Genomic DNA, 22,535 nt, shown 5'->3' on the forward strand with positions numbered 1-22,535 from the left:
ATGCATGTATGCTTTACTATAAAGTCCTCAAAGTGAAGAGTGTGGAGCCCCAGGAAGAGCCTGAGGCACTGGCAGTTAGGTGTTAATGGGAGGTCAGTCTTTGGAGTGCTGTCTGGAGAATGAAGCAAACTCAAAGATGTTCTACCCAGTCGATTTTCTTCCTTTAAAGCCAGAGCTGAAACAACCACTTGGGGAGATAAGTTGCCGAACATGAAGGCCCGTCGGTACATGTCCAAACTAGATGGCGCAAAAACAATCTCACATGGAGTCAGTCGCTATACATCTGTGGCTCAAAAGACTTCTTTGAAGAAAAATGACTTGCAAACTTCTGAGGCCAACACTAGATGACAGGAGCATGCAGAGAATGTGTATCTACAGCAACACAGGCAAGAACAAAAGTAGTTCCCTACATGCAAGCAGTCAAATGGGACAAGTCAAACAAACAAAAAGATGGTAAAGAGGATATGTTCCAAAGGAGGGACAAACAAAAGAAAAGGACGGCAAGCCATTAAATAAGAAGCAAGCAAATTAAAGTGACAATAAAGCCAACCAATGATAGGCAACGGGTGACCTCTAACCCCACTCATAAGTTCTTTGTAAGTTCTTAATAATAAGTCTTTCCCAACCATACAGCTTGAGGTAGGCAAGATCTAAACATAGATTAAAAAGGCCGTGCTTATGATCTTCAGCAAGGATACTGGAAAAATAATAATTAAGGCCTACTGTCACAGTACTGCTTTCCAAGACAATTAAACAGCCTCCTTTGTTAAAGTGATCGGGCCAAGTTGCCTTTTAATGTATTTACTGCCTAACTAACTATATTTCCTACATTTTCTTTTTTTGTGGACCAATCCTTGCTTTAATTTTATTTAAAGAACGCAAAGATAGAAGTGTTTAAATGTGTCAATAACTTATATTTTACAGAGATATTTCTCCATAAAGGCATTTTGGCAAGTTCTCCCAGACTTCCTTGTCTATCAGGTTTTTCTTAGAGCCATCTTTTTGCAGAGAATGGTGGAGTTCAGTTTTATATATCTTTAGTCAGCAACGTAGCTACATGAAAGTATCAGGGTCTCTAAGAATGATACAAAAATGACTTGACACTACTGTAGCTCTTAATAGGTAGGCTTGAAAAAAGAAAAATAAAGAGTTTGTCCTAGACATTACTATAAGCTCTACTAACAGCCATAATTATCATAAATGACTTTTCTACAACACATCAGTATGTAGAAGAATTTAAATAAAAGCTTCACAACGATCAACAAGGCTAGGTTCTGAATGAATTAAAAGCACGAGGATCACAGAAATGTGAAACTAAATACCATCTGCAAAGTTAGAAAAAAATCAGACATTAATAAAGTGGAGTTTAGATCCACGAACTCAAAATAACACGAAACCCACACAGCAAATAAAAAAACTGTATGTTAAGTTTTTTTTCCTGAGAGAAGTCATAAGTACTCAGTCACCAAACAATTAAAGATCAAGTCTTACCTCTACAGCGTTGGGTGTTCCACAGTCCTGATTTTCAGCACCTACACATTCTTTCACAGTCAGCGGGTCCACAAGCCATAATGCTACTGTGGCAGGCCAATTGCCACCTAGATTTGAGACTGTATTTAAAAGTGTCATGTATGTTCCTCCAATAAGTGGGTCACTAACTTTTGCGTTGAAAGCCATAATAGCAACATACATGCTATACACAGAAATCTGTGGATAAAAATATATAAAGCAATGTAAAAGGTCTCCTTTAGAATTCTTAACAATGCATTTTATGTACTTACACAGTGCAAAAAAACAGGTGCCAGAGTAGATGTATTTGCTTCAATGGAGGTAATTAAAAAATATTATACACTTTGATATGTTCAAACATTGAAGAAGGAACATTAAGCAACAATCATGGTCTAGCTTAAAAAAATTATTTACCAGTGACTACGGTTATCAATTCATTAGGTTCCTCCATTTTGTTCTCTGGTACCCTGTTAACTATCTCTTTTTTCGGCCTTTTAATTCAGTGCCCCATTCTCTACGAGTCTGAATTACCTTAAATTGTTACCCTTCATTATACAGTTTCATGTTGCATTGTGGATGGGTTTGTACTATATATCACAATTTCAGAAACCGGCATGCATACGCTCATACCATTGCAAACGCCTGCTCTTTAGAAGCCATTTCAATCTCCTTTTTAGGAACAGAAGGATAATCCTTTCGGAAGGGGCCCTATTGACTGTAGGACTGATCATTGATGAAGAACAACTGTTGTATGCAATAACTTTTCCTTTTCAAACAAGGGCATTGCTACAGAATTACAGATTTTAAGGATGGGGTACCCGGAGATAGTGGTCCCTAGCAAGCGTGTGCTTCCACAGCTCCCATAGATTGCATTCAGGTCTTTGTGCCTCCCAAGATGAAGTGATTGAGCCTCAATGTAACCACAACGCATTCCTGAGGAGTGTGAGGTGCAAGTTGTGTGGAGTCTCCTCAAATGAGGCGGTATATGGACGTGGAAAGAAAGTTGGCAACATGACCCCTTTCCCCATACAAATGCTTTCTGACAAAATCTAGGACTTATTTGGCTAAGTCTATATGAATAACCTATCCCATTTGGTTGCAAGTAAATGGTTCTGAGCCTCAAAAGGCTTGAGGCTCACTCAACTGACTTCTACTATGGCCTACAATAAAGAAGGCTTTGAATTGAGGAGATTATTAATAATTTTTTGGTACTCCTCCATCTGTACAATTGTGAACTTCACGTCACATGAGGCCATCTGCACAAAAGATTTATGTACGAGTCTGCCTGGAGTCAGGATTCAACCCCAAAGCAATTGTGGGCTCAGGATTAGATTAAACATGTTAATTAGACAAATCAATTGTACTGCTGCTAAAGTAAGCTTGCAGACAGATGCCAACTGCATACTGGATTCAACTAGGCTATGTGAAAATGACATTCCCTAAGCTATAGAGTGGTTTGATCACTGTTGAAAAGGTCCATCTCATTATTGCTCTCAGGTAACTGCAAAGTCAACCAGATTCTCAGAGAAGAGTCAGAGGCTGGAAAACACTAGCCACTCAGAAGCCACAGCCTAAATTGGTCCATTGTAGGAAGAACTCAGCACCCTCACTCTCCATGGACAGAAGATCTCTGCTCTGAGGCAGGTGGGAGTGCTGCTCATACTAACCGCCCTATATGTCCTGAGCGTTGCCTGGGGCAGAGCCAAGCCTCAGTAGAGATGTTGAAGGATAAAGTCCAGGCCAGCACAACACCTCAGATTATGTAAACATCTACTGCCTAGACACATTCCGTAGGCAGCAGACGATGGATCTGAACAGAAGCTTCCAGTGGTCCAAATTATGCAGTCAGATCCACCCTGCATCATGTGGGTTGACTAAAAAAAAAAAAAAAAGGGCACTCGGCACCCCAGTTTATTTTTTTAAAGTTGCCTCTACTCAGGCCTGAAACATCAACATCACATTGCTGTCTGAATTTTAGAACAAGCTCACTGTAGATTAGCTTGTTGATTGGCCTCCAGGGGTACAAAGCAAACCTTTGAACTTTTGATGCTTGTCAGGCCTGCTCATATTTCTTTTCATTCTATTATTTTGTGCTATATCTCTGTATGGGTGTTATCTGACAGTAAAAGTAGGTTTGAATAATCAATGTACTAATTCAAACAAATTTCTCCTTCCGCGTTTGTTTTAATGCTCAAGCTCCTAGTGGAATATACAGTAGCCCTGTTTCCTTCCTTTCACATAGCAGCTGGCGCGCCAAAGGCAAGCCCGTCTGCACCCGTCCGCGCTCAGGTCGGGCGCAGGGCCTGTCCCCCTGTCGGTTTTACTCCAACTAATCAGCAATACACAAGTAAGGAATTGCATGAATTAAATGTTGTAGGAGAAAGGTTACCCCCGTGTCCCAGGTTATCTATGGACAACAGTTTTGATATAATAAAATGGTCTGTGTGGGCCTACTGCCGGTTGCCGCCACCGGACATTTTTAATCTGCCAATTAACTACCGGAAGGAAGCCATACGGAACAATATGAAGGCTCAGGATAGCAAAGAGCCTCTGAAATGTATTTTATTTAATGCAAGATCACTGGTGAAATATAGTGTGGAATGCGCAATACTACTGGATGATAATAAAGTAAAGATAGCATTTATTACCGAGACCTGGACGGACAGTTCGTCAGGTCATGACTTGGTAAAGGCTACAACGCCTGATTTTTACTGCCACACGCTCGACCGACCATTAAGAAAATGGGAGGGCTTGCTATTATCTACCACAAGTCTCTCAACTCTAACTTTGTTGGGATCTCTAATTCGGGGTGTGAGGCATTAGCTTTTAACATCTATTCCACTATGTATAAACCTTTTAAAGGCATATTAATATAACGGCCTCCGGGCCCCAAAAGCGGATTCTTAGACTCTCTGGGCTCGTTGGTAGAAGAAGGGTTGTGCCTAGAAACCTTCACGGTATTCGGGGATTTTCATTTTCATCTTGAAATTGTTGATGACCCCGATACGTCCAGGCTGGAGCAAATCATGGGATTGGGAGGTCTCAAACAATTGGTGATACCCCCTACTCATGATGAAGGTCACACCCTGTATGGCATTTACTCTAATAGTAAAGAGTTAGTTGGCGTTTCAGTACTTACAATTTTATGGTCGGATCACTGTGCGATTACATTTTAACTAAATAATTTCTTAGTCCACCCTGCGGGCATGACACAGGCTAAAGAGATCACTACCAGAGCTTGGGGTAAGCTGGATGTGGAGAGCCTTGAATCTGTCCTTAAAAGTTCTATGCACCAACCTCTGGTAGATGTGGAGGAGCCCACGATTTAATATAACAACTGGCTTTCTAATACTTGCGATCAGCTAGTTCCTCGTAAAAAATGGATACCTAAACAAGCCGCTCCTTCGGCTTCTTGGTATTCAGATGAGCTTAGGACTAAAAAAACTGGCCTGTAAATATGTTGAAAGGACATGGCGTAAACATTATGCGGAATCCGATAAAGAAGAATATAAAATCTGTATTTATGGTTACAAACAAATGCTTCTAGCAGCAAAAAAAGGAGTTTTTTTCTCCGCAAATATCTAAGGCTAAATCTAATTCTAAGGAACTTTTTAAGACCATTATCAAATTAGCCAACCCCAATACTGCTAAAATCCAGGGAGATCTAGAATTCTGCAATAAGATTGCAGGGTTTTTTTTAAAGAAAAAATAGAAATTATTTTTCCTCTCTAGTGGATTTGATTAATAATAAGCAGAATAACCCCAAAAGGAACGATAGGGACTGCAGGGACGTCCCTGCAAAATGATGGGATTCATTCTCCCCTCTAGAAAGACTAAATACTATCAAACTGCTGGATCTAATTAAATCTGGCGCACCCAGTGACCCCTGTCCTGTGTGGATCATTAAGCAAATCCCTGACTTGCTAGAAACTGCACTTACACCTTTGCTCAATGCAGTTCTATCCTCTGGCATTTTTCCCCAAATTATGGAAAACAGCCTCCGTGCTGCCACTTTTGAAGAAACAGTCATTAGACCCTAAAGACCCTAATAACTATAGACCTATCTCTAGGCTTCCACTGCCAGCGAAATTGCTAGAAAAAGAAATGAATAGACAACTGAGTGATTTTCTGCCGATCAATAACATCTTAGACCAATCACAATATGGGTTCAGAGCTTTTCATAGCACAGAGCTGGCTTTATTAGAATCAACTGAGGAAATCAGAGAGGCCGTGGATAAAGGAGGACATGCCATACTAATCCTATTAGACCTATCTACGGCCTTTGATACAGTTCACCATAAGGTACTGTTTAACCGGGTATCGGATATAGGAGTAAATGGTTCGGCTTGGGAATTGTTGCGATCATTCCTATCAGATAGGTCTCAAACAGTTGACCTTAACGGAAACATCTCAGAACCTTTTACCCTTTCATGTGGGGTGCCACAGGGCTCGGCACTCAGCCCGACACTTTTTAATATCTATGTAGCACCTCTGGCCGGTATCATCAGATCCTTCGGCTTCCAGCTCACCTCCTATGCTGACGACACTCAAATTGTGCTTTCGCTGACGGAGGGAGTGGAGAAGAAGGCGGGTGAGCGTTTCCATGAGTGTATGGGTTCTATTTCAGCTTGGATGTCCTCCAATTGCTTAAAAGTATAGTCGGGTAAGACAGAGGTTTTGAAATTTGGTAACAACCCTTTGGTGTGGACACCGGATTGGTGGCCGCAGGATTTGGGTTTGAGTCCTGAACCATCAAGGAAAGCCAAGAATCTGGGGATCATCGTGGATAACAAACTCACCATGGCAGACTAAGCTAACATGGTGACTTCAGCATGTTTTATGGTCCTCAGAATTATTAAGAAAATAAGGGTCTTCCTGACCAAAGAAAATCTCAGGAAGGTGGCGACAGCACTCATAATGTCGCGTCTCGACTAATATAACAGTCTATATCTTAACGTTCAAAAACAATATATGAACAGGGTGCAGTTGGTCCAGAACGCAGCAGCTAGAGTGCTGACCGGAACATCTAGGTTTACCTTGGTCAAGGGAGATCTTAAAAAACTTCAATGGCTTCCAATTCCGTTAAGATTCCCACTTTAAAGCGCGGTCTATTGTCTTTAAGGCGGTCAACGGTATTGGTCCGGATTTCATGAGGAAGAAATTCTCTTGGTATACTCAAGGGAGGACATTGAGATCCACTGGATATAAACTCGTTCAGACCCCCCTCCTTTTTAAAAAAACTAACTGGGGAGGGAGAAGCTTTGTTCATTTTGCAGCTAAAGCCTGGAATGAACTCCCGTTCCAACTTAGAAATGCTCCAGATCTAATTTCTTTTCGCAGGGGCCTTAAGACATGGCTCTTCTCTTACTATTAGGCTCATGCTATGTTTCTCAGGCAATCAGTACTTAGCGCCAGGACACCCTAGGGTAATCGTGCACTCTAGAAGTATTAATAACATAACATAACATAGCACAAGTACAGAAAAGACCGCAATAAAAATTCCCTGACAAAAAAACAGGAGAGGTTATCACACAGAGCAATACTATAAGGGTTCCTTGCATACAGAAAGAGTAAAAGAATGTGGCTAGTCATAGCCATATCGCCTTCAGTCCCAGCTGCACGCATGCATATAAAAAACACAGACACCACAGAAACTGCATTGCAAGTTTCTTTTACACATTTAGCCTAGATAAACTGTAGAGGTCAAGATGCTCCTCCAGATCTGGATGCAAATTTTAGGTGTTTTAATGTGCATACTGTAGGTCAAGAAATTGATTTTGGATGTTACATGCTTTAAAAATATCTTTGTGCATTTCTGAATCAAATGATTTCTACTCTTCCCAGGAACTCCTGTTTTTGTTTAGTATGCTTGGAAGATGTATCAGACAGTGAGAGTTTGTGAAGCTAGAACCATGTGCACAGTTAAGAATCCCCATAGTGCTGGCTAGTAATGCACGTTGATGGCTCCAAGTAGAGTTTTGAGTGTTTGCCAAGATCAATATTGATTTGTTTGTCAACAGGATGACTCCTCAGAGCTCTAAAATGTTTGTATATGGGGTAATTATCACATATTTCCAAATGCCCAGAGCGATTCCCACCCATCCCATTCAAGGGCGCACCACTGTAAACTTTAGAGCCATCTGAAAATGGCATGCACTTCATGAGATTCTCCCTGCCCATCCACCAATGTAGGGACTAAGTCAATCTGTGCATATTAAGGATTTGTAGTTTATGTGGCCCAAGATTTGACGAGCGAATTCTCCCAGCCATTCTTGAGATACACACATACCTGTAATCAATCAAGGAGTAGGAAAAATGCAGGTTGCCATTTTTAACAAAAGTGACATTGAATGCATTACTCATTGACATTAGCCATGTATAAGATAATGAGCCTGGTTTTGAAGAACCTGAAATCTGGTTAATTTAAGAAAACACTCTTAGCACATAATGTACCGAAGACTAAGTAAATTACTTTATTGAGTAGAATGCAGATCTCTTATTAATTATCAGAAAGTGACATTGCCTTCATGAAGACAGACTGCACTGAACTATATCACCTTGGTGAGCCAACACCCCCATATGCACAAGTGTGTTACTACAGGTATAATGTACTTTAATACTAGTCACATAGTAGATTTTACCCCCTTAGATAGGACCTTGAGATGGAGCCGTTTTTAAGCACAAAACCAATCTACTGCATATGTGCTGGAAGCACGAAGATGCTGAAGCATGCATCCAAGAGATTAATAAGCAAACCTTTCAGCAGAGTGATTGGACAATCAACACACATTCTGATGTTTTTCCTTTTTTAAGAGCTTATTCTTCACTGTTAAATTTAGCATGGGCTTTGGGAAGACCCTTCTGTCCAAATTAATATGCATTTAAAATTGACTTAGGACCCGATTAGTCCACAGGATGTAAAGCACTTGTAATTAGGCAGACTGGATATCCTTTGCATTTATGAAGGACAAACCCATCCGCCAAGTTCTAAATTAAGCCCATAGTTCTGTTTTGTTCTGGCCTTGGATCTGAATGTAAGACATGTTAGGCAGACGATAATAAAGCCCCTTCATAATGAGATGGTGCAAATATCTGGATAATGTCACTGAAATGATCACACATTGATTCTGTTCAGAATGAGAAGGAAATATGATACTCTTTCTTGAACAGGAGATCTGATTGGTGGAGGCATGTGATGAGATGGTCTGGGATGGGTTTACCTTCAACCAATAAAGATGCAAACTGACAAAATACCTGGGATTGTTGGTTGCTTTGCCTAGGGGCAACATGAAAAATGTCCTTTAGTTACAGTTGTCTTCCATAACTATGATCTTAAGCTTTTCATGTTTTTCTTGCATTCCTTGTGTCCTAATCCCAACCTAATCCCCAAAGAGCATAGTGCATGAAAAATGTAGGTGTCAAATTTTCAGTACACCTCTGATTTATGCCGAACAAGGTACATTTGAGACCAATGACTGAGTGGCTCTCCATCGGCAAGATAACTGATATAAATCTACCTTGATCAGACATCAGCTACTATTCTTGGTGACATTTCAGCACCTCATGATTTTTTTATTATGAAAGAAGACTCTGCATGGGCACCGTAAAAACCTACCATAGAATCCCACTCTTAATAAACAGAGCAACTATCACTGACTACAGGCTATTAGCTACATACTATTGAAACAGGTGATTTAGTGGGAAACGCACTGTAATATTTTAAAAGCAATTCTAAACATATTAATAAAAAGAAAAACACAAATGTTATGTGTATTCTTAAAGACAATCAAATTATGAACCAGCTTTTCAATCAAGGAGCTGTAAAATATGTGTAGAGGCTATATGTAATGCACAAAAAACAATATGTTTCTTTGGTCTCAGAGAAACGTCTATGCAGACCAGCACGGAGTTGAGGATGGGAAAGGAGTCAGGGGAAAATATTCAAACAACAAAGTGAGAAACAAGGTTTGATAGTTGCTTAGAACTCTTTCTATGGAGTCATTTGCGAGAAAGTGCATCTTTTTGTGTGATAAAGCCCCTCTTCTTTGGCTGATGCTGCAGTTTTTTGTTTGTTTGTTTTTTACTCTGGGGACTGGACAGTAGTGCCCCAGTATGCAGTGTACATGCTCTGCGGCCTAAAACCTGGTAACATTGGCTAACTCATGACTGCCATATTTAACTTTCAAGTAAAGCCAGTGTATGTGGTGCAGGAATGGCATGGAAAAGTAAAATGTCACCTGTGGACTGCAGCACGTCATGCCATCCACTAAGCTGACAAAGGAAACATGGCTTCAGGACTACCTGTGTACCCAGACTCCTGCGGCTTTTGACCCTGCATGAGAACCTGTCAAAATAGCCCTTTGAGAGGAAAGAACCGTTTTAATTGAATGACATCTAAATAGGCCTTGTAACCCAAAAGCTCTGGGTGCCTAGTATTTTAAAGTGGCATATGCAAGAATTTAATGATAGCACCTACCTACAGTGACTAACCACCAAAAGTTATTTTTACTGTAAAGGGCTGTAGCTGTCCTATGATAAAACTAGAGTTCAGAATAGAATCATAACCCTACAATCTCAGATTTGGGGCAGGTGACTGGAATAATATTTTAATGTTTATTAAAAATTCAATTGAACTGTGCAGTCGGATTTTATTAAATATTTAGGAAAGTAATTAAAAAAAACATATCAAACAAGAAGAGGGGACCTGCAGTGATCAAGGTGTAGCATACATGCTTCCGAGCCTAGATAAGAGAAATGGGGTATGCAGTTCCTAAATGTTATAAGGATATATGTCCTCCCTTAAGAAAGGCAAGAGACAGGTTGAAAGGAGATTTGAAAAGCAGGAGCAATAGCCTTAACCCACCCAATGGGATGGCATGTTTCTATGGGTTTGATTACTAAGGGCAAGATTAAGAGTTTTGACGGTGGCGGCATGCCACCGACAGTCTCCCACACCGCCAAAACTCACCGCTGCCCACCTGCCAGATTATTAGTATTTTCATAGTGAGCTTTAAACTCGAACGCCACGGACTCCCCAGTGCACATTCATGCACGGGAAGGAATGCACTAGGTCATGCATTCTTTCTTGTGCAGGAACTGGGGGTGCAAGAATACAGGGGGGTACAACCCACTGCATGCACCCCTGCGCACAGGGGCAAGAGGGGGCCCTGTAGGGCCCATTTTCTTTCCTCTCTGCCAGCAGTATAATGAAGTAAGAACCTCCATGAGACGGATGGTGATGAGGAAATTTGAAATATACTTGGTGGTGCCTTTGGACACTACGAGGCATAGTGCGGCACTCAGACCACCGCACAACCACCAGGGATCTCTGATACCGGTCTGTTTAGGTGGTGCACTGGTGGTTCGACCACCCTAGTCGTAACGGGGTGGTCGGACCACGGTGGCAGGACCATCCAAGCCAGTGAGTCTGGCGGTCCGTGGATCGCTAGACTCATATAAGGCCCTAAATCCAAAGGAAGAAAGCTTGATTGGGCAAAGGCGCAAATAGTATTTGTAAAAAACAGAGGTACCCCTTGTGTAGGCCAAGGGAAATAGGGATATTCAACATAGGTAAGAGAAAGGGTTACCTTAAGGCACAGATAAAGACAGGTATAAAATAATGTACCTTATGACTTAACAAATACATACAACAAAATATGGAAAAGTTAAAAATGCATTTATTTGAATCTGTTAAAAAACTATCAATAGGGATAACTAAACTAAATCCCTGAACTAAAACAAGATAAAATTGAAACAATACATATAATTGCGACCTGCACAATGACAAGCAGACATATCAGTTACAACATACATTTGTTAGATACAGGTTTGTATATTCTTTCTCCGCTCTAATATCACCAGAGAAGTATCACTACCAAATCAGCGTATCTATTATGGTGTTGGAGACTTGAATTATACGCTTTAGGTTGCGTCGACGCGTTTCGGTGATAACTCCTTATTATGATCACCTTTATCAAGACATAAATTTTGTCTGCCAGAACCAGAGGGTATGTAAAATCGCCCCTGGGATAATATTGACGATCCTTTATAGGGATCACTTCACGTTTCCTAATTGGAGCGTGGGCTTCTGTAGTCGCCGTATACAATGCTGCTGGTAGTAGTATATTTCTGTTTCTGTTCTGAATAAATGCAATCTTTTGTTGTCCCCCTGACCATAGGAGACCAAGGAAAAATGGTTGTGTTGTAGACCATAAGTATTAAATGCAATCAGGCCACAATTGCCATGTATAAATATAAATATCACGAATTCTCCACTTCTGACGGGTTATGTTGCAGAAGGTTGCGGTTGTAATTCTCTTTTAGGCTTCACAAAGATAACCTAATGGGACGATCTAAGGTTTCACAGTCCCTTGGTCATCGTGATATGGCCAAACATAATGAGAGTCTACCTAGTTAGTAGATAAGGGTTCTGCTCTCTGTGGGGGTCTAAGTCGTGTGACCAAATCAACCGCTGGGACCTCATCCAGCAGATATCTGGCTTCGAGAGGACTTCAGCAGACACAGCTTGCAACCTTGCCCGACTCGAGGATTTCAACTTTCATTTCAGAGACTAAGTTAGAAGGTAAAATCCTTGTACGGGATCAATCTACTTGGTGTATCTGACCAGTGCTACAGCTCAGTCTGGCTGAACGCCAGCCTAGGACCCAGTCAATTCATGCCTCTGGTTCCCTTATTGGATTTTTGCATTGTAATGTCATTTTACATATTTGTTTTTTCAACTTTTCCGAATTAGTTGTAGGATTTTTATTACACAAAATCCTTTGTTTCAAGGAAAAACCAGCACTCCAAATGTTACTCCACTAGATTTTTATTTATTTAGTGATGGCATTATCTACGCGTTTCAGGTGCTGCCCGCAGCCTTGGTCACAATATAAATTCACTGAAAAAAACATAGGTTTCAGGGGCGTTATAGTTAGTTTGACATTTCACTCGTACCAGTGAAATTCCCCCGTTGTAGTTAGTTCAGCTAACTATAACTCGTGCCCCCGCAATGCACTGCTGATGACGTCCCATATTAAATCACTCATGACATGGCCAGTGACATCACTGATGACATCACTTATGACATCACTCATGACATCACTCATGACATCATCCATGTGATAATTTAATGCATCTTCTCACACCCTAAAATAACTTTTGATACACCCACTCTAAGGTTTTTGAATTGCTAATTTCTAACTATTACGTGCCTGAAACCTATGGTTTTTTAAGTGAATTTCTAAGGTTTTTTTAAATGCTAGTTTCTAACTATGCCTACAGAGGTAGGACATGTGAAGAAAGAAGAAAAAATGCAGAAAGAAGCAACATATGTCTACAAAGACGGAGAAAAGTGCAGGACGAAGCAACAGAGGAGCAGAAAGAGGCCTTGTTGCAAAATCATCCTGTGCCCACAACTTTTTCAGACGGGTACTGGTGGTAACCGACTCTGACTAATCAGCTCTAGAGCCAGTGCTATGCTAAAACACACTTCGAATACAGTGAAAACACCTACATACACTAGGAAACACTATGCGTTGGGGCACCCCTGTGATTAGCTTGACGTCCTCTCTAAGGCACTAGTACATAATAGGGCAGGGAACTAAAACTAACTCTAAGTCAGAGGTGCAGGTATATGCTACTTTAACTTTTGAGTGGTGGAGGAAGGGTGCTGGGCATCCAACCAACGCCCAGGAATTCCGCTTTGGAGGACTTAGAGGAGGTACTAGAAGGGATTCTTGGGCCCCAAACTCCCTTACGACTAAATTGGACTTCATCCCCTATCCCGTAGTCTGCCACAAGGCTCGTTTGCAGAGTGGTAGAGAAAGGTGACACTGCAGGAGCCGGCCCTGGGGGGGTGGTCCCCAAGGCACTGGAGGGCTCCAGGAGGGGTGGCCGAGTGGCCCCCTCCCACCTATTGCATAGCCCAGGGGAGGTGGTGGTCCCCGGGGTGTGTGGAGGGGTTGGGGGGGGGGGGGGGGCTCGAGCCCTCCCACACTGGTGTATTTTAAAAACAATAAAAGGCCCAGGTGGCGGTTCCTGGGGCTTGGGGGGGGGGCCTTGGAGGCCCCTCCACACATTAAAAATAAGAAACCCCAGGGGGGTGGCGGCCCCCGGGGCTGCGGGGGTCGTGTGCCCCCCCAAATATTTATGGAAAGCCCCGGGGGTGGCGGTCCCCGGGGCTGCGGGGGCCTCCCTTGGCCCCGCAGGTACATTTTTGCATGCCCCGGGACTTGGCCCACGCGGGGTCTTTTTTCAGCCGAAAATCGCACTGGGTGCGCGAATATCGCAGATGTTTTTTGTAACGCTTTTTCGGCCCTGGGGGTCCTTGTGGGACCCCCTGAGCACGCCTAGGGGTCAGGGTGTTTCTACCCTGCCCCCTTTTCTTTTTTTCACCTTTTTTTCCCTGTTTTCTTGTGTCTCGGTTACCCAGGCACATGATGGCTGCCAACACTTCATGGTTTGGAGTGTTGAGAGCCAATTAGAATAAAGCTCGTGGTCGGGAGGGTCCGCGGATCCACCGTGCCTCTATATATCAAAACTTATATTTTTTGATTTTCTCAGCAACTACTGAGCGGATTCGCACCATTTAAAAAAAAAAAAAGATGCTTTCTGAACGAATCACTACCTTTTTTGCCAAATGTGGTGTAATTCCATTCAGCAGTTCGAGCTGTAGGCGTGTCTGAAGTTTCCTTTGAGAAATTCATTTACCAACCTCTTTTTTTAAAAATTCTAAGGAACTACTGAACGATTTACATCTTTTAACAAAAAGTTCTTTCTGAAACAAGGGCTACCTTTTTGCCAAATTTGGTGTAATTCCGTTCAGCAGTTCGGGCTGTAGACGTGTCCAAAGTTTCCTATGGAAAATAACATGGAGAAAACACGTTTTGGGACCCCCTATTTTCTCAGCCCCCGCTTAGAGAATCACACCGAAACTTTCAGGATAGGAGTGGACCGGAGCGCCCCACGAGTTTTGAAAATTTTGCGAAGATTCGTCATCCGGCGCCAAAGTCATTAGGAAAACAAAAAACACTTTTCCTATGGAAACTAGGTCCTAACTATAACTACCTACTTGCGACCGCCAGTAGGTAAAATATATATATATATAATATATATATATATATATATATATATATATATATATATATATATATATATATGCCCAACGCGCAGAACTACAAGGTGTAACACAGGAAAGGGAGGAAAGCAGGTTTAAACCATTTTCCGTTTTCGTTCCCCAGTCACCATGGGATGCAGTGGATGTGTTCACCGAAGCCATGAACAATGATCTCATGAGATATAGAAAAACTAACCATCTTGCCAAAAATAACATCACGGACTTACAAAAGGAGGCATTATGTAACTTGATGAATGATAAGAACATCGTGGTAAAACCCTTAGACAAGGGTGGGAATGTAGTCCTCATGAGCAGGGATTACTATAGACCGGAAGCATTGGGGCAGTTGTCGGATAATAGGTTTTACATGAAATATATACAGGATTTATACCAACAGAGTGTAATGGACTATGATATTTTAGTCCGGAAATGGTACAATCTCAAAATGCTTGGCAGAGATGAACATCTGTTTCTGCGTAATAACCATCCGATGATCCCCACCTTCTACCACCTTCCAAAGCTCCATAAACACAGCAGGAACCGTCCCCCGGGCCGCCCCATAGTTTCCTCCATCAACAGTCTCACTGAGAATATGTCCCGCTTTGTCGACAACATCTTGTTCCCATTGGTATTAACCTTAAAATCTTATGTGCAGGATACCAAAGATTTTCTGAACAAAATTCAGGACATTAAGTGGGACTCAGAACATTTACTGATGGTGCTGGACATCACCAGCTTATATACGTGCATAGAACACAGACACGGCCTGGAGGCAGTCCGGCACTTTTTGGACCAGAGGCAAATGCGATTTGCTCAAAATAACCTCATGATTCAGGAATTTGTTGACTTTTGTCTAAACAATAATATATTCTTGTTGGAAGACCAATTGTATTAGCAAAAGTCTGGGACGGCGATGGGCACCTTCTTTGCCCCCAGCTACGCAAACTTGTTCGTTGGCTGGTGGGAGGAGCAGGTGCCCAGGAGCTGTATGGTGGGGCAGGAGAAGGGTGAGACTGTGTGTTGGTATCGTTATATCGACTATTTATTTATCATCTGGCATGGGACACAGAGTACAGCGGAGGAATATATCAGGGTACTCAACAAGAATGATTATAATCTGCATTTCTCAGGGACCATTAGTTCGGTGGCTGCGGACTATTTGGACCTTAAGGTGTTCCCAGAGGGCAATCGGATACACACGGCTTTGCACAGAAAGGATACCGCTGGCAATTCAATACTCTTTGCCAGCAGTAGTCACCCACCCCAGCTAGTGAGGAGCATTCCCTATGGGGAGTTATTAAGGCTACGGAGAAACAGCTCCAGAGATCAAGATTTCGAGGCGGCTGCCAATGAATGTCTAGTGCGTTTCAGAGTGAGAGGATACGGGGAGACTATTACAGAGTGCCCTGAAGAAAGTTAAGAAGATTCCTAGGAAAGTACTCCTTGAAAGCAAACCACCCTTGGCTAAGGGAACAAGTAAAGGCCCAATAGATAAAGGGAAATTTAGGATGATCACTCCCTTCTCCTCAGGAGCCCAGGACTTAAGAGCCATGCTAAAGAAAAATTGGTATATCCTCCAAACCGATAGTGTGTTACAGGAAGATCTACCGGCCTACCCATTGGTAACTTTTAGTAGAGCCAGATCTCTAGGAGATTTGCTAGTACCCAGCCAATCAGGGAATATCACCCCACAAACCAATACCTTACGAGAAATTAAGGGCTTCTATCCTTGTGGCCGCTGCAAGGCTTGTGCCGGCAGCAAAAGAGTTCTGTCATATGTTGTACCCAATACAGGGAGAACCATGTACATTAAGAAGTTCATTACCTGCAGTACACCGTACGTGGTTTATTGTCTGACTTGCCCGTGCGGGCTGCGGTACATTGGCAGCACAATAAATCAGCTAAAACTGAGAATTTTAGAACATCTCAGGGCCATAGATAAGACAGACCAGTCTTATCCGGTGGTGTGCCACTTTGCAGAGGTTCACAACAAAGATAGAAGCAAGCTACAGTGCTTTGGCCTAGACATGGTTCCAGCAAACAGCAGAGGCGGAGACAGGCCAAGACATCTCCGCAGATTGGAATCTAGGTACATTATTGATTTATCAACGAAGCACCCAAGGGGTCTTAACAGTGGAGAAGAGATGGCGGTACATTTAGGCAAATGAGAGGGTCTGGTTTTTCTAGGGGCTCGAATGTACAATAGAGCTGACTGTGAGGAATTCGAGATAGCAACTATGCCTCTTGGGGAACAAACAGAGGCCTAGGACTCATCCTTTCTCTTTTCTTCTTTGTTTTCTTTTTTCTCGCTCTCTCTCTTCTCCCTTCCTTTCCTCTTTTTCCACAAGGAATGTATAATGACCATGTAACATAAGGATCGTGTGGCTATTCTGCCATTGAGAGACATATGAATTTCATCACCCTTGATTTGGTTGGGTTTTCGCTGTTTTTGATGATTTTTTGTGACATTTATGATGCTTCTAAATGTTTTTTGAGAAAAGCTTTGAGAAAATATAGCAGTATTTGGATTTTGTCTACACTCGGATGAAGGTGTATATTGGTATAAGAAATGGGGACACGATGACAAAGGACAATTGCCGATACACAGCTTTATAGTGTGTTACTGTAGCAATATAGATAACTTACACCCTCTACCTACCTATATGCGGTTTACTATTAATGAATAGAACCACAAAGTATGCCGGATAGACTAACCAGGCACACTACAAGATGGCGCCCAAAACGCCTAGAGTGGTATAGTCCTTTGTTTGTGTCCAATGAAAAGTGAAGTTAACTTTATTAACATATCGTGCACAGAATGGGAGAGACACTGACGAAGGCGGTACGCCGAAACACGTCTGTTTGCGATTCCTGCAAGAAAATAAATCTGTGAAGCAAGCTACCCTCCTGAGTGCTGTGGTTTCTGTTGAAGTTACGGAAATATTGAGCCCAATATATATATATATATATATATATATATATATATATATATATATATATATATATATATATATATATATATATATATATATATATATATATATTGATCCGGTTATTGGGGAACTAGTTGGCAGAAAACCGGAATTTTCCTTCAGGAAATCTATTTCAATGGCCAACAGATTGGTCAAAAATCATTTGGATCAACCATCGTCCAAAACCTTTATGGCACTTAGCAAAGGTTTCAAAAAATGCTCAATCTGTAAGGCATGTAAGTATGGTTGTAGTAGGAAACAATATATGACTCCCTTTAGAACTGAACCTCAACTTATTACAAAACAACTGACCTGCAAGACTGAGTTTGCGGTCTATGTGCTGCAGTGCCCCTGTGAGCTTCGGTATGTGGGTAGTACACGCCTGCCGGCTCACAGGCGGATATTGCAGCACATAAGAGCAATCAATACCAGGGACCAATCGTATCCCGTAGCTCGCCATTTTGAGAGCACCCATGATAGTGACCCGAAACATCCGACATATTATGTCATCGACAGTGTCTTGCGCCTGAAAAGGGGTGGTAATAGGGATGCACTTCTCAGGGTCCTGGAGACGCGTTATATCCTCGAGTTAGACAGCCGTACTCCAGGGGGCCTCAATGCCAGCGAGGATTTGTATACCTGTTTATAATAACATTCCAATAAACAGATACAACAAACCACTAATAGATTGTATTTTGGGAACCATTGAGGAACATTAATCTTTACATGAGATATAATTAAATATTCCCTTTAATGTTGGTCCTATAGTTCATTTTAGTTAGTTTAGTTTATATATAGTATACCAATCAATATCAGGATTCAATTGCTTTAGTAGGGGCTCCTACTATAGTTTTTTCTTATTGAGGTTTTCTTGAAATCGAAATGAATGTCTTTAATTTTATGAACTTTGCACTAGAAACAGCACTTTCACTTTTTCAGATTGTTTGCACTATGCCATGATTGCTGCTCTATACCATTTACATTGGATTTTAATGTTGTATAATGCTTGAAACATCCACAGAATGTGAATTTGCACTAAGCACTTTATTATAACCCCACAGGGGGTAAACTCAGTTTTGCAGGCTTCTCTTCTGGGAACAATTTAAGATTTTTACTATCAACATCAACAAAATGTTTTTAGTGATTACAATATATATTTATTTATTTGATGTAAATATGTATAGATGTCTTATATCAAAGGCATACTTTGCACATTTTTTAATATTTATGAGCAAATGTAAATACTCACTGAGAGTTTAATTTTTTCGAATGTGAAGACTGTGGATATTATTTCGTAGTCTTCTTTCTGTTTCCTTGATGAGGAGCCTGATGAATGCTTAGTGGGAGGCGGAAATGTTGAGTCCGCCTTTTGTGTTTATTATTTAAATCCAATGATGGTAATGTGACCTCACCATGTGACCAAGACTGTGGAGACAGTCGAAACGCGTAATGGCGGACAGGCTCAGCAACATGCATAAATAAAGCACCTTGTTGTTTGGCACCTAATCTGGGTTCAGCTCTTCGTTCTTTCAAGACCGATTGAATTACTAATTGGCGGCGCAGGCTTGCGCCAGGACGAGCACGGTTATATATATATATATATATATATATATATATATATATATATATATATATATATATATATATATATATATATATAGGGTTTTTTTCAATTGTTCCAACTGTCGGGCATGCAAATTTGGCATCTCCACTACACAATATATGACTCCCTTCAGCACTGTAGCTAAACCAATACTGGGCAATTACTCCTGCAAAACCGACCACGCTGTTTATGTTCTCGGATGCACCTGTGGACTTAGGTACGTTGGCAGTACCAAGCTCCAGGTGCATATGCGGATATTGCAGTACCTACGAGCAATACTTCACAATGACCCCGCATATCCGGTCGCTAGGCATTTTAATCAGTTCCATAACAGGGATCTGTCTTGCCTCACTTACTTTGTGATCGGATCGGTTCCCTTGCCTAGGAAGGGTGGCAACAGAGAACTCTTGTTAAGAAAGTTGGAATCTCGATTCATCCTCAAGCTCGATAGTCGTTGGCCTACTGGGCTCAACAACATCGAAGAAATGCATCATTTTCTAGAATAATTTGCCACTTTCTATTGATGAGTATTTTTCCTGTTTTGCTCTCGTTTGTTTGTTACCTTTGGCGCCAATTGATGCAGGAGTAGACATATCTCAAGTTAGGATCCCTATTTGAGATTTACATGCTTGTTTGCTTCCTGTTTTCTATTTCCTTGGCGTCAATTTTTGCAGGAGTATCCAATTTCACAAGTTAGGTTCCCTATTTGTGTAAATTTGTTTGCTTGCCTACTCATTTACAGTTGCTCATTTCCTCATTAGGGACCAGATACTATGTAGATGGATTACGTTGTCCTAGCACTTCATTGCACTTTATTCATCTAATTTCGTACATCTGCGCTTATTTACTATGAACTTAGTGTTGACTGTGTGTCTTGTCTACTCAACTTGTAAATATATGGGATATAGTGTTTTTTATATATATACCCGTTTTTAACATTTTTGATACTATATTTTTGATATTAGCTTTTACCATTTATGACTTTGATTGCCATGATTTATTATATTTATTGACCATTTGTATTCAGGAATCTGAATTTCTGTGTTCATTCATATACGGCATTTCTGGTCTGGTAATGATGCGGCTTATATTGCACTGTGACACTTTTTTCGCCACAATCACTCTTTTGCACTTTATCCACTTATGCACTTTATAATGACCTTTTGCTGCTATCTTGCTAATTTTGCACATTACAGTCAGTTGTTTACATGTTTTTAAATCTAAGGTTGTATTAACTGAAATAAGTTAAGTAATGTACATACCTTCGATACATAATTGTGATGGTGTTCTATGATTTTGATCAAGAAGATCTTTATAACTTCGCACTATCAGTAATAGTGGCACTCTATAAGTGTCTATGGATTTAACCAGTTATTTCTGTTACTATGTGCCCTGAAACACCACCACTTTGTGATTTTTTGGATTCAACCTGTGACTGTCATTTACAATGTGCTATTTACTTATGATTGCTGCAGCAAAAGTCTGTTTTCACTGTTGTTACCCACGTGACACGGGAGGTTACCACCAGGGGGTGGTAACAGTATTTGCATTTAAAAAAGGCCTGTGATTGTTTCATTATTCACTGCAGCGTGAACAAGGGCACTCGTGCTCGAAACGCGTCGCTGACCTAGCTTCTGTGAATCAATAAACAAGAACTTATGCTGACTTGGTGGTCCGTATTTCCTTTTTGTGGATGGCGTGGAGGCTTGACCGCGTACGCAGATCCCGCTGAGGGGGAACCTTGTGCTTATATATATATATACACACACACATATACACACACACATACACCCACTTTGTCTGGTCTGTCCTTGTGGACTTGGAGCATATGAGGGCCATCATGAATAGGGTTGCAACATACCTGGTTGCAAGACATGTCAAGGCGAAACAGTGTACCAGTAGCGATCTCCTCACATTCTTTTGTTTGGACCACGTACCCAATAATCCTAGGGGTGGCGATAGGATCCAACCACGAAGGAGGCTTGAATCGCGATACATTATCGATTTGCAAACCAAAGCCCCCAAGGGGATGAATACTAATGAAGAGTTGTCAGTCCACATTGGGGACCAGTGCTCTATGGTCGATATGCAGACATTGGGAGACTTATTACTAATGTATTGATTAGGCTTTAAGATGTCATTTTTGTTTTTTTAGAGTTTTAACTCTACTTCCGTTCCATTTTGTTTCTTTTCTTTCTTTATTCACAGTGCTTCCTTTCTTCCCTGTGTGGTGGGAGATGGAGAACTCGTTGCATTTTTTTCTAATGGATAGCGACATACCCCATTAGTATAATCACAGTGGAATGCAATTATGTAACTACATCTTTGCGGTGAGCCCATTTAGGGCGCAATTTTGGGTGATTACTGAATGTACATTTATTTCTATTGTGTTGTAAAATTATTTATGCATGTACAATGCGTCTAGGTGGCCCATCGGAGGGCAAAATGTGGAAGTATAGCCCATACAGGGTGCAATTCATTGTAATGGTCACTTTCACCGTGTATAACATGGTGAAGACATGTAATCATGCATCAGTATATGCAATTGTTCAAATTAATGAATTTGAAAGTATAATCATGTTGTGGAAATACCATAGCCGGGTGCAGCTCAGTTATTAGCTCTGGGTAGCTTAGGTTCTTGGTGAATCTACAAGTCCTATATATCCCTGCAACCAGAAGGGATCAGTGAACTTAACTGTATACTGATTTAAACAATCTGCTATAGTTGGTAGAAGTTACAGGTGAAAATGAAGTGACCAATAGACATTTTTTTCAACTCCATTTCAAAATTTTCTTTAATTGAACTGTTGCTTTTTATAGGAAAACTTTGAAGGATCTACACAAATGACCCCTTGCTGAATTCAGAATGTTGTCCACATTTCAGAAATGTATAGCTGTCCGGGATCTGTCATTAGTTCCACACCCATTTATACCACTAAGTGGAAGGAGGTTAAAAGCACAAAAAACTGGAAAAATAGCCTATGTCCCATTAAAATTCCAAAACTGTGTAGAAAGGTTTGGTTTTCTGACAAACGTTTGCCTGGTCCTGAAAGCTGAGAAGATGATGATTTTAGCAGTGCAAACCCTTCCTTGATACCATTTGCTGGGGAAAAACCAGATGCTTTCTTCTGCAGCATTTTTTCAAATTTCCCCCCAAAAATGTGTCATCAAGCAGCAACTTCACTATGAGTATGGGGAGGCAAGTGGCAGGTGCCTACCCCAAAAACACAGAGTAAAAGAAGCTTCCCAAAGAATTGACAACATCATAGATTCGAATGGGTGCTCCATCGAGAGTGAAAGCAGTATACTAGCGGTGTTCAAACATTTTTACGAC

The 22,535-nt window shown here is 41.2% G+C and overlaps 1 protein-coding gene across 1 annotated transcript in view; it reads right to left on the minus strand.

The window, feature by feature from the left end:
• Positions 1 to 22,535, minus strand: part of SLC33A1 (solute carrier family 33 member 1) — a 235,993-nt gene that overhangs the window by 15,535 nt on the left and 197,923 nt on the right. Inside the window, exon 6 of the mRNA XM_086944123.1 lies at positions 1,492 to 1,707. Coding sequence (XP_086800249.1) covers positions 1,492 to 1,707 — 216 coding nt within the window. The remainder of the gene's footprint in view (positions 1 to 1,491; positions 1,708 to 22,535) is intronic.

This window comes from Lissotriton vulgaris, chromosome 11 (assembly GCF_964263255.1).
Source record: "Lissotriton vulgaris chromosome 11, aLisVul1.2, whole genome shotgun sequence".
Taxonomy (NCBI): Eukaryota; Metazoa; Chordata; class Amphibia; order Caudata; family Salamandridae; genus Lissotriton; species Lissotriton vulgaris.